Source organism: Periplaneta americana, chromosome 3 (genome assembly GCF_040183065.1).
Source record: "Periplaneta americana isolate PAMFEO1 chromosome 3, P.americana_PAMFEO1_priV1, whole genome shotgun sequence".
Taxonomy (NCBI): Eukaryota; Metazoa; Arthropoda; class Insecta; order Blattodea; family Blattidae; genus Periplaneta; species Periplaneta americana.
Window position 1 is genome coordinate 126,504,312 of NC_091119.1, and position 13,355 is coordinate 126,517,666.

Here is a 13,355-nt window from a genome sequence, read left to right on the forward strand (position 1 = left end):
TGCCTACTCAATAAAACTACGAAACAGTGCTAACAGAAACTTTTTTATATGAAGTTTACCTTCCTGAAGGTATCATATGAAATGTAAACTTTAATTATTTTATTTAATCTCGTCTCTAAGTTTACACATTATACCGGGATCATTTTTATTTTTTATGTATTATTGTGCAGTATGTTATTCATATTTCTCAAAGTGGCGGGCTGAACACCTGTAGACTTCTAACACATGAGTACAGGCTATTACAAAAGAAACAATACAGTGCTTCCATTCCTCAAATCAGGTATAGAAATTCTTATACATTCAGAAATTAAAAATAAAAATTATAGTCCAGACACATGATCTGAAGACACTAATTCATCAATTTAAGCACAGAAACGTCTTAATCATAAACAAAAGCAAAAAAGATCTTTTGAATTCAGTATTTTCTAATCTATATATGTGATTTGAATTGGTAATGGAAATTACGGGAAATCGGCTGAATGGATTTTAATGAATGACCCATCATTTTGAAGCTTGGCATCCAAGGATTTTCAGAAAAATAGTTACTTTCAGTGAAACATTAGTTTTCCTACATAATTTTCCTATTTTCCAAAATCCATCTTCCGTCAGTTTTGAGAACCAATTGCATTTCAGAATAAAACAAAACATACACTACAATAAACAATAGGCTATTACACGAAGGCTATGACCTGTAGGATTGCTGACATGTTTAGAGTTCAAATTCAATTGGTTATTACAAACTTCAAGACTTACCAAGGATAATTTACAGGTCTGATTCTGCGGTGTGTAATTTTCTGAGTACAGCTGTGTATTAGATATTAAAATCTACAAAACTTGAGGTGGTTTGATGACATTATTACCATTAGAAATGAATTATTATTATAGTTAATGCCATGATGTGCTTTTTCATCAATTATACATATTAATATTGATGATATGAAAGTGAAACGCTCTGGTGTTATATAAGTAGATGTAGAGAGTATCTTAAATTAGATCTTCATTTCTATAATTGTGGCTATTATATATATATATATATATATATATATATATATATATATATATATATATATATATATATAAAACTACAAAACTCGCGTAAGATAATAATATTGTTATTAAAATTCAGATATTTTTATAGTTATTAATTAAGTGGGGTTGAGTCTTTTTCATTATATTTAATGGCGGTGTGGTATAGATATTTATATGCCTGATTCTCTTCAGTATTGGCTCGAGAGAGAGCAAAAATTACAGTTCCAAAGGAAAGATCAAACGGTATTATTTAGTGATAAAATAAGAGGCCTACAAGATTTTGTAGTCTCCTGATCATTTCAACAAGATTTCTTAACAGGATAAAATGATTTTACCCTCTACATTTGAAGCTCTACATGCAGCAGCTATACCAAGATGCTACGTCTATTGTTCAAAACCATAGCAGACCTGACTTTTTTAAACTTTCACCTACAATCCACAATGACCTGAAATAGCTATTGCTTTACTCCCACATGAAAAACCCTCTGATCGTCCTGACATTGTTACTTGCGTTTTCACGTTGAAACTCAAAAACTGAAGGTGGATAGGTTGAAGAAAAAGTATTTGACAAAAAAAAAAAATAATTGAGAGGGAGTGTGTTTCATTATTATGGAAGTAAATAACTTTCAAAATGTCTGGTATTCTTAATTGAAAGTAAATCTGAAAAATTTTTATTTGAACGTCTAATGAACTTAGTTTGCAGCATTTGCTGCACAAGTCACTGGTGTTAATAGAAAAAGAAGAGTTCAGACAAGTTTGGGTGGGCACTGTCCCCTCCCATGCCCTCCCCCATAACTTCGCCTATGGATTGCTACATTACAATTATTTCGTGAGTCGATTCATGTTGTGCTTATTGGAAACCCCTCTGTGCCTCTGTGCTTAATCATCAGGACAGTAGGTACGACCTATAAAGTTGCTTACTTGTTGGCCTCATCATTCTTGGCTACTTCAAACAACTGAGGTCAGTAGCCAAGCATGGGCCCAACAAAGTAGATGACCCGTCTGGTCAGACCTCTTGCCCTTGTGATGGATCCTGTATATAGTGCCGAAACATTAGAGATGTTAAATTCCAGCACATGGTAGAATATCCAAAAATCCACTTCTGATCAACCATGGTTCTTTCATTATGCACTCATTTGAGTAAGAATTGAATAATCGTTATTGTTTTTATTCTGTGATGTCCTGCCTCTGGGATCTACTTCAGCGCCAAATAATGTCATGTTGTAAACTGTACTTGTCACTTAATTCAGTATCTATTTTAACTTTGTACTTTTCTTATATAGACTCCAGTAAAAAGTCAAGAAAATAATTTTGTTGATAACAACAGACTAGGAATTTAAATAATTGATTAAATGGCGATCTTACTCGTGTTAATTATATAAGCATGTGCGGCTTACAGCTGTTTCGGTGCTATTCGACACCATCCTCAGTTTCTACATTGGACAGACAGGCAGATCATTCCAAACTCGATACAGAGAACACATTAAAGCAATAACCACAGGACACAATACATCTACATAAGCCGAACACATAACTAATGCTAACCACACATACAATAACATAAATACAGACATGGAAATTCTACACATACAACCTAAAAACCAAAAACTCAACACACTAGAACAATATGAAATATACAGACACACTAAAACACACCCCAATCAAATTCTCAACACAGAGATCGATTTCAGAACACACACACTATTTGACACAACTCTTCATCACACGAACTCACCCACACAACTGGCAGCGAAGTTGAGATAGCGCTGAGATCTAGTAGGCTCTGAGGATGGTATCGAATAGCACCGAAACAGCTGCAATCGGCACGTGCTTACATAATTAACACGAGTAAGATCGCCATTTAATGAATTATTTATATTCAAGTGTTAAAAGTAATGTACGAAAAATTCAACATAGACTAGGAATTATGTATTTGCTCTCTCTCAGCCTGTGTTTCAATCACACTTACGCATTTCTACAATACAAAGTGAAACAATGCCTGTAGCTTTCTTATTTTTAATTTTATGAAGCAACTGTGTATCAGGCCTGGACGCTATTAACTCAATTGATTCATACAGAATCCCCCTTAACTCCTCACTCCACCTTCCCCAGCTGAGACGACTAGACCAGCAGTTAAACACTGTTTTTTTTTAGTTATTTAACGATGCTATATCAACTACTAGGTTATTTAGCATCGAGATTGGTGATAGCAAGATGGTATTTGGTGAGATGAGGCCGAGGATTCGCCATAGATTACCTGGCATTCACCTTACGGTTGGGGAAAATCTCGGAAAAAAACCCAACCAGGTAATCAGTCCAAGCAGGGATCGAACCTGCGCCCAAGCACAACTTCAGACCGGCAGGCAAGCACCTTAACCGACTGAGCCATGCCGGTGGCTGTTAAACACTGTCCAGTGACGGAGTGCATCATAGCTTTTACGAACTTTTGCTCTCACTAGTCGCTGAAATCCATCACTGATGCACAGGGTCCACTGTGCATTTGTTTATAAGGCAGTGAAGCGGAAAGAACATGGGAGGGGGGTTTCAGAGTTTCGTCCCACTTCTCTGTTGTACCCAGGGCTGTTCTATATACAGGTGTTATGGGGGGTGAAAAATAGAATAGTTGAATAGTGTCAGTTAATTAAATATTATTAAATCCTGAAAAGACTCAGCTATAATATGATTTGTCTTATTTGATTTTAGAAAAATTAATAGAATTTAATCGCAAGACTGGTGATGGAAGTCACAAGGTTGAGGAGAGTAACTTAGAGGGTGTGGTGAAACTGGCGGAAGCTGATGCCATTGCTAATCCCATCTATATGCAAGTACTGAAACAACTTCTGGAATGGCCACAGGGTAAGTAATGGTGCAATATGTTATTGTCGTTGTTTACTAATACTGAGTTGGTAATAAGTCCATTAACTCTCTTGCTCTCAGATATTTCACACACACAGTGCATTTAGAGGAAAGAACTGGAAGAAGTTGATTCTGATCCATTTCTTCCTGAAAACTGCACAGTGTACAAAGTGGTGAAGAAATAATTCCAATTTTGTTCAAGTCATGACGTTGAATAATGGAAAGGATGCAACTGTACTTTTTCTTGGATACTCAGGAATGATATTTTGTTCTATATTGAGACACTCTCATTGTTTATTACTTGAAATTTTTTGGTAATGATTATTATATGAAGTCTTGGTATTAAGACATGGCCGTACTCAATTCCCGAAACACAGTTTTAGTTCATAGCCAACTGGATACAATGTGAATCATGGCTACAACATATGATCTAGGTGGCATTGTCCACTCAGGCGATAGAACTACAAATTCGAAAAGTGGGACTTTTAAGCATCCCCACCATAATTCAAGGGACATCGGGACAATTTGCTTCAAAGTGGAACCGTCTCGCCGAAAGTGGGATGTCTGGGTCACCTTAGGTATAACAGATTTCAAAATGTCGAATAAATGGCTTTAATTTTGCCATAATTTTTTAATTGGTTATTTTACGATTCTTTATCAACTGCTATGTTTATCTAGCGTCTGAATGAGATGAAGGTGATAATACCAGAGAATTGAGTTCAGGGTCCAGTGCTGAAAGTTACTCATTATTTGCTTTTAATGGGTTGAGGGAAAACCCTAGAATAAACCTCAACCAGATAACTTGTCCCAACTACAGGATTTGAACCCAGGTCCACTCGTTTCATTGTCAGGTATGCGGTTGCTCCACAGCAGTGGACTTTTATAAAAATTTGTAGCTGCATAACCTTATGGATTTATAAAACGAGAAAAGTGAACATGTAGGAACGGCACCTGGTTCATTTTGTCGCTATATAGATTCTGTTAATTGATTATCAGAGTAAAAGTGCAGTCTAATTTCACTTGCTGACTGTCATAAAGAGTATGAAACCTGTATGAAACATAGGCCTACTACAGTAGAATCTCTTTTAATGAATCTCTGAGAGATTACTTTTCTTAAAAGAGGGTTTACATAAAATGGGAAGTAGTAATATGTGTTATATACCAAACATTATAATCATTTAACTAGGCCTACAATTATTATTTACAATACATTTCTTTATAATATTTTCTAACTCTTCAAATGGTGAGGCATAAATGTTTTTGCATTTGGATTGTGTTGTTCCACAGCTGAGGAATGAAGAGGAATCTATTACGAGGGTAAACAGATCCATAAAACTAGAGAGCTTGTAGGGGCTGACTGGTTTCCTTCAACTGTGGCAGCATTTTGTTTTGCCCAGTCTGTATAATTATATAGGATTTCTTTGTGTAAGACTTCTCATATCTGTACTCCTATAATCCATTTCTTATTAATCACATGTATTTTACCTTACAGATATCGTATTTCCAGTGCTGGATGTGACAAGGTTAGCAATTCGTAATGCTGCCATCAACTCTGATCTCTGTTCTGGTCAGATGGGTGACCAGCTAATCAGCCGCATGCAATGTTTCCTTCAATCTGGTTCTCTCACAGCCAATCAAATGCTGTCGCTTCGCATTCTCTGCAATATGCTGTCTCATCCTGATGGAGAGGCCTTGGCTCTGCGTTACAAAGACTTTTTGTTGACTGTCACTCATGACCTCACTCCACCCTTCAACAAACAGATGCAGGTAAGGCAACAACTCGCTGTGTGCATGGTGTGAGAGTGCTAGATTTAGTGAATGAGTGATGTTGAGTGTATTGCTAGCGCCAGATATATAGTGCCCAGTTTGTGCACATGATGGTAGTGCAGCTGAGAATGGAACCACTTCCTATACACGTCACATCAGCCATTTGCCAAACACAGTTGTCAGACTGACTGCGGCAAATGTAAAACACTCGCACTTAACGTTCCCATTACTTACTTCACACGCCAATAACAATGACGCGGACTTTAACAGTGAATGGGACAATGGCAAAAAAAAGAGACTTGTAACAGCCCTGTCTGCTCCTCAGATCTATCAGCCAATGAGAAATAATTATGTCTCTCCTTTCTGGTGCCATACAGGAAGTGGACATGACGTTGTCACATAGATATATTCTCTAACTTACCTTTCACACTTATCTGCCTGCCCATCCACCCGCCTGCCAATGAGCTGACTGTCTGCCATCAGGGTGCGGGAAAGGTGAATGCTATTGGTTGCAACATCACTCTCTGGGCCTGTATCTTTCATGTTCTTTACTAGAGATGTTAGAAGTCGCATTTTGCTCCACTGTCACTATAAGTGTCGAATTGAATGAGAGCGATTCTAAAAGTGTGTGTATGTATGTGATGTTCAGAATTAGACAGTAATTATCTTTCTTCTTGCTTTTAATTATTTTGAAGATATGATCTACAAAAGGCTTGAGAGTCACAGCCTGGCAAGTGTTCAATTTTTTTTTCTACATAACAAGCAAGTTGGTGACATTAAGAGAGCAAAAATTCTATAAAAGTGATTACTGAGGCATTATCACTAATAGCCACTATGAACAGAAGATTTTCTTTGTAGATCAGGAATTAATTTTAAATTGTTTCAGAAGTACTTCGACCTTGCACCTTCAATTTTGATTTTCAGCTATTAATTTGTAGTGATAGTTGAAGCTATTTTTTTTTTCGTAATACACTTCATACAGTTCACTGCATAGTGAGCTGCAATCCATTGTAAAACTACAGCCTGATCTTTTCTTCACGGTAGTGAAATAAGCGAGAACTTGCTAGATACGAGGAATGTAGTGGTAATCCTGGCTTTTAAAAACTATGTTGGTGTTAAGATAGTGGTGGACCAGTTGGAATGAACTTAGAGAAAATGTTAAAAAGCAAGAAAACGAAATATTAATATGTGTGTGAATCAATAATAATAAATTAAAAGTAAAATTAAATTAAATTAAAAGTAAAATTAAAAATTAAATTAAACAAAAAATAAAATAAAATAAAATAAAATTAGAAATGAAATAAAATAAAATTTAAAAAATTAAATTAAAATAAAATATATTAAAATTAAATTAAAATAAAATTAACTAAAGTAAAATTAAATTAAAAATGAAATAAAATAAAATAGGCCTATAATGAAATTAAAAATCAAATTAAAAATCAAATTAAATAAAGTTAAATTAAAAATAAAATTAAATAAAAATTAAATTAAAGAAAATTAAATAAAAATAAAATTAAATTAAAAATTAAATAAAATGGAATAAAATTAAAAATGAAATAAAATTAAATTAAATTAAAAATAAATTTAAAAGTAAAATTAAAAATTAAATTAATTTAAAAATAAAATTAAAAATTAAATTAAATTAAAAGTAAAATTTGAATTTAAATTAAATTAAAAATAAAATAACATTAAATTAAACTAAAAATAAAAATTAAATTGAATTAAGTTAAAAACAATTAAATTAAAATAAATTAAAACAAAACAAATAAAAATAAAAATAAAATTAAATTAAATTACAATAGTAATAAAATAAAATAAAATAAAGTTAAATTAAAAATAAATTTGAATAAAATGAAATTAAAAATAAAATTAAATAAAGTTAAATTAAAAATAAAATAAGTTTAAATTAAAAATAAATTCAAATAAAATCAAATTAAAAATGAAATGAAATGAAAGCAAGTTAAAAATAAAATAAAATTAAATTAAATTTAAAATAAAATAAAATAAATTAAAAATAATTTAAAGTAAAATAAAATAAAAGTAAATTTAAAATAGAATAAGATAAAATTAAAAATAAAATAAAATTGAAAGAAATTAAAAATAAAATAAAGTTAAATTAAAAATAAAATTAAATTAAATTAAGTCAAAAATAAAATAAAATAAGATAAAATTAAAATAAAAGTAAATTTAAAATAGAATAAGATAAAATTAAAAATAAAATAAAATTGAAAGAAATTAAAAATAAAATAAAGTTAAATTAAAAATTAAATTAAATTAAATTAAGTCAAAAATAAAATAAAATAAGATAAAATTAAAATTAAACGTAAATTAAATTAAATTAAAAATGAAATAAAATTAAATGAAATAAAAATTAAATTAAATTAAATTAAATTAAATTAAATTAAATTAAAAATAAAATAAAATTAAATTAAATTGAAAATAAAATAAAATTTAAAAATAAAATAAAACTAAATTAAAATAAAAATAAAATAAAATTCAATAAAATTAAAAATAAAATAAAATTTTAAATTAAATTAAAAATAAAATAAATTAAATTATGGATTAAATTAAATTAAATTAAAAATTAAATTGATTGAAATTGAATTAAATTAAAAATTAAATTGAATAAAATAAAATTAAATTAACTTAAGTGAAACAAAATAAAACAAAATGAAATAAAATAATATAAAATAGAATAAAATAAAATCAGTTCAGTTCAGTTGAGATCTAGATGTTGCTGATACCACAAAACACGAGGTTCTCGATTTCCAGGTCGAATAGCTGGACATCTCAATGGGCGGCGGGCATTAAGACCTGCTCGTGCAATCTGTTCCTAATGGTCTGGGTTGATACAACCACATTCCCAACATTATGCCAAGCACTTCTTAACAGGTTTGCAGTTGAGGTCCTTTCCTCAAGGTTCTTAGGCACAGAAATCTGTGTTGTATGGCAGTTGTAACTCTCGGTTTACCTGAATGTTGTTCTTCTGGACTACCAAATTCACGATATCGACTCCACATTCTGGATATTATGTCTCTTCCAGTATTTAGAGCCCTTGTTGCGTCAGTTTGTGTTCCACTGTTTACAATTATACCAATTGCTCTAAACATGTCATTGCGGCTTAAATGACGACGTTGAGCATTCATTTCTACAGTTTATTAATGTTTTACATTGTTGAAGTTACCCGAATTCTCTGTTACAAATGAACTATAGAGGATTCCACGTTAAGAAAAAAGCATTGGTCTTATGGATCTTGTCTTGTAATGTACAAGACAAGATCCATAAGACCAATGCTGCATGATAAATAGGCGTTTCTGTGGCAACTGCTCATTTGATGGAATAGCCTCCTATGCCAAATTATATTTTCTTAACCTGGAATCGTCTATAATCACCCTATCTGACGCACTAAAATAAGAAATTCCAATGTAATATAAATAAAACAAAACACTGGTTGCTATGGTGTCTGGTGCATAGTGAAATGAACAACTCACTTATGTATGCCCAGTGCTTAGTAGGTACTTATTTGGGTTTGCAAAGAATTTTGTTAATAAAATCATCTGTTCCTTAGACTATTTTGATGTGTGTACATAATGTTTTCAAACACTTTTGAGCATGTTGTTAATAGTGATGTGGGCCTACAATTATTAGCAATAGTACATTTATCTTCCTTTTCGTATATTGGCTTTACTATTGAGCTATTTGAGTCTTTCTGGGAAAATACCACATTGCATTGACAAATTGCGTAAATAGCTTAATGGAGGAGATATTATTTCATAACAGGCTTTTAGAACTTTACTTGGTATTTCATCATATCAAGAGGAATTTTTTTGTGTTTAGATGTTTTATTATATACATGATTTTTGTTGCAGTAGTGAGAATACATTTGAGACCTGGAAATTCAGTTTTAAATGCATCTGTTAAGTAACCAATTGCAGCATCTCCAACTTGTATACTCCTGTTTGGGAAATTTACTGTATGAGTAAGGTTATAAGATAATTTTATATTTTTTGGTCATTTTTAATACTTTGAAGAACTTTTAGATCATTTGGAATACATTTTACTTTCTTCTCTACCGATAGGTCTGTTAAATGATTTTCTAACCAAATAGGTCAGTAATAATTACCTACCGAATAAGTAAATAACAGTGAAGTTTGAGTTTTATAGTTTGGAACAGACTCTAAAGTCCATCCCTCATTCCACTGAAGGCTTCACTTTACACAACGGAAATAATATAAAATGCTTTACAGCAGCTTAGTTTAAGTTTGGTTAGGTTAGGTTAAGACATAATCAATCACCTCCCACCTAATAGCCAAATTGGCTAATCTCTTATATGAGACAACTCATCCTGCCTAAGGTATTCCGTGGTTTTCCTAAGGCGTAAGACAAATGTTGGGATGAGCCTAAAAGAAATGGGCCACGGAGCTATATGCCCTTCCCCATATATTCCCCCTTTTCTAACAAACGACGTAATGCCCTAGTTCAGAACCTATAAATTGCAAATTAAATGTATGAGGTCACTCATTTAGTCGCAATGCGAAAGGACAGGGAACCTTTCACTTTGCAGATTCAGAATTCACGGCGTTTCTTCTGATGGCCTTCACCTGCCTTGTGATCGAACAACAGATGACAGAGTCTTCTCAACTCCACTTGCACTGCGAAATGCAAAGCTCCTTTCAATGTGCAAGACAACACCTGCCATCCTAATGGCAAACGAGTCTTCTCGACTCTACCTGCACTGCGATATGACAGAGTTCATTTCAATATGCAGATTTACACCAGCCATTTACTCCTTGTCCTGTCCTGTGATCACTTTGATCACATTTCCGTCCCCTCACGTATGTGGTACCTAAGAGGTTACGTCCATTTTCGGCTTTCCCCTTCAAAATTTTCTAGAGCTCCTTCAGTGGAGCAACATAACCCAGAGTGAGACAAGTGGCCAACAGGCTTGGAGCTCACATATTTAGTTTCTTTCAGCCCCGAACCCCTTGCAAGGACGCGTTTGCGTACCTTTTAAATTTCTCCTCCCAATTCTCCTCTTTCAGTTCAATTAGTTTAAGTGAGGACTTTGACCACTACTGTTCTTTTGTCGATATGAGGGTGTCTTTAGAATTTATGTTTGGAAGGGAGGAAACTTTCACCATGTCCTGGACAGGACTTTGTGTCCTCAACATGGTTCAGAAGGGATGTCTACTCTAGTAGACAGTATTTTTAACACAAAGATTGCAAGAATGCATGCTGCGCCCACAATTGTTTTGTCATTCACACTCTCTCATCTGGAAGATCTGGTAACAAAAGTGAAGCACGGAAGGAGGAGGAGATGGAGAATGAAGGCACTGACACTGATTGAAACACATTGTAAACCCTCATTAAAATCTATAGTTTTCCCTTGAAACCTTCGTTTTGTTGCATGTTCTTTTCCTTTATCTTAGCCAAATTCCAGGAAGTTGCCTCCTCTCTCCGAGATTTGCAGAGCAGTCCTTGAAACAAGTGACTAATTTTTAAGAAGTTGTAGTGCGAGTACGGTGACTAATATTTAAATGTCATTTTCTTTTAATTTTATGTCATTTTTCCATTAATTTAAGGGCATTTTAATGATCATTTTAAGTAGATTTTTAAGTTATCAACATCCGCCCCTTAGTTATAAGTTTCAAGAAGTGAGTTTAATTTACTTTTACGGAAAATTTTCGAGAGATAATCTAATGTTTATGTCAGCACAGATCACAAATTCCATATGATGTTTGTAAAGTTAAGCTTATGCATTTGAAATTGATGTGGATTGTATACAATTTGCATTTTAAACGTATAATGAAATACAAAGTACTTATTATGTCACATGCTTTCAGGTGGCCCTGTCAACTCTACTGCTGAACCTTGCTGTAGCATTCAACCGTACTCAAGACTCCATAGGTCGCTTGCAGGCTGTGAGTGCGTTGTGTGTAGTACTGCCTCGTCTCTCTGATCCAGAAGCTTTGTTTCGTGGTTTGGTGGCTCTGGGAACTTTAATATGGGACGCAGACACTCTACAAGACAAATCTGAATTGATCGCATCTGTTAATAGTTCAAAGGAATTCACAGAATTGCTCAATAAACTGAGTGCAGGCTCATCCATGGACAAAGTGACGCAGTGTGCCGCACAGGTGTCTGCTCTGATGCAGGTGTGAGACATGCCAGCAATAGTGCCAGCATTGTGTTTTACTTGATTCAGAATTCATTTCGCTGCTTTTTACATGAAGCAGTGTCAATTGCTTAATGTGAATATGGCTAGAGTACTCAACTGTATCAACTTGTGATACTCAAAGTTTGCAGCTTTATTCATAAATTGTGTGATAAAAGTACTGAGCTCTTTAATACGCTGTTAATAGTAATGTTCTACTCATAAACAAAATGTATCACAGCTTCATAAAAATAGCAGCAACATAACAGTTCTGATGATGATGATAATATTAAAAAAAATAGTTTATTCACTATCTCTGTATATCATTTTCGGATCTCAACAAGTATTAAGCTATAAGTATGTGTGTATATTTAAATAAATATTCAAATTACATCATTGCAGATAGAACTTCATCATTTTTTGTTATAATTATTTCTTCATTAATTGATATTTTATAATATGATATATTATATAATATTTATTCCACCAGCTTACATTGGTCGTGATGGTCTTTCACATTTCTGTATACAATGTCATCACTCCCTTGGATTCATTCTGTTTACGTCTTTTTAAACATTCGGCTATTACATATAAATGATTCCTGATCACTTTTCTACCACTTCTCTCACCTCTGTTTCATCTCCCTTCTTCTTATACATACTTTCTCCCTTATCCATCTTATTCTTACTAATCTCATTTAACTAAACACTCAGTTCTCTCTATTCCTTGTTAATTGTTCCCAACATTGTTTACATTGAGTTGAACTCTTCCATAGTTGTCATCCTATTCATTCACTTGAATCACTAATGTTCACTGATCACTTATTCCAACTAATCTAATCTGTATATTTTACCGACAAACTAGTTTCAACATTTTCATTACATTTCCACTCCCATTGTTTTATTATATTTGCGGTACTAAGTTACTTATTATCACACTCTGGCTATTATTTTTCTCATCCTTTTCCACTATTATTCTCTTGCCTTACTGTTTATTCAGTCACTATCACCATTTTCATTTTATAACTTTCATATGTTTTGTTTTCCTTTTGCCGGCACTAACCTCTTAAGTTACAACTTTTCTGTCCTTTATTTCTTCTCACTGACATACCTCTATTTGGTGTCGCTAACAGTACTTCTTCCCTCCCACTTCTTGCAGAGTCTTGACTTCTTATTTCACTTTCTTCATCTTCTCTCGATCCCTTTTGTAACTGATGACCCATGTTTAGTCTTACTGCTATTTTGCCATATCTTTTCATCCTTGCATTTCTGATATCAAAATTAAGTGAAGTTATTCTGGGAATATAAGAAATAGGAGATAAGTATAGACGAATTAGGTTTGCTTTGAAGACTTCACTCTCAGTGAATCCATTTTGCCCACTCTTTAATATGAAAAGAATGGATTTAATTAAACAGTATTTAAACGTTAATCCTTTTGTAGTATTTTCTGCTCAGCACCACATAGTTTATATGCGGAGCTTCGGAAAAAAAAAAACCTGTTAAGTCCACCTCAGTTGAAACTGTGTTTGAAATGGATTCATATTGTCGTA

At 33.0% G+C, this 13,355-nt stretch overlaps 1 protein-coding gene across 1 annotated transcript in view; it reads left to right on the forward strand.

Moving 5' to 3' along the window:
- Plap (phospholipase A2 activator protein) overlaps positions 1–12,434 on the forward strand; it is a 49,555-nt gene extending 37,121 nt beyond the window's left edge. Inside the window, exons 11-13 of the mRNA XM_069821568.1 lie at positions 3,733–3,885; positions 5,378–5,652; positions 11,496–12,434. Of these exons, the coding sequence (XP_069677669.1) occupies positions 3,733–3,885; positions 5,378–5,652; positions 11,496–11,813 (746 nt within the window). The 3' untranslated portion in view covers positions 11,814–12,434. The remainder of the gene's footprint in view (positions 1–3,732; positions 3,886–5,377; positions 5,653–11,495) is intronic.
- The last annotated feature ends 921 nt before the right edge of the window (positions 12,435–13,355 follow it).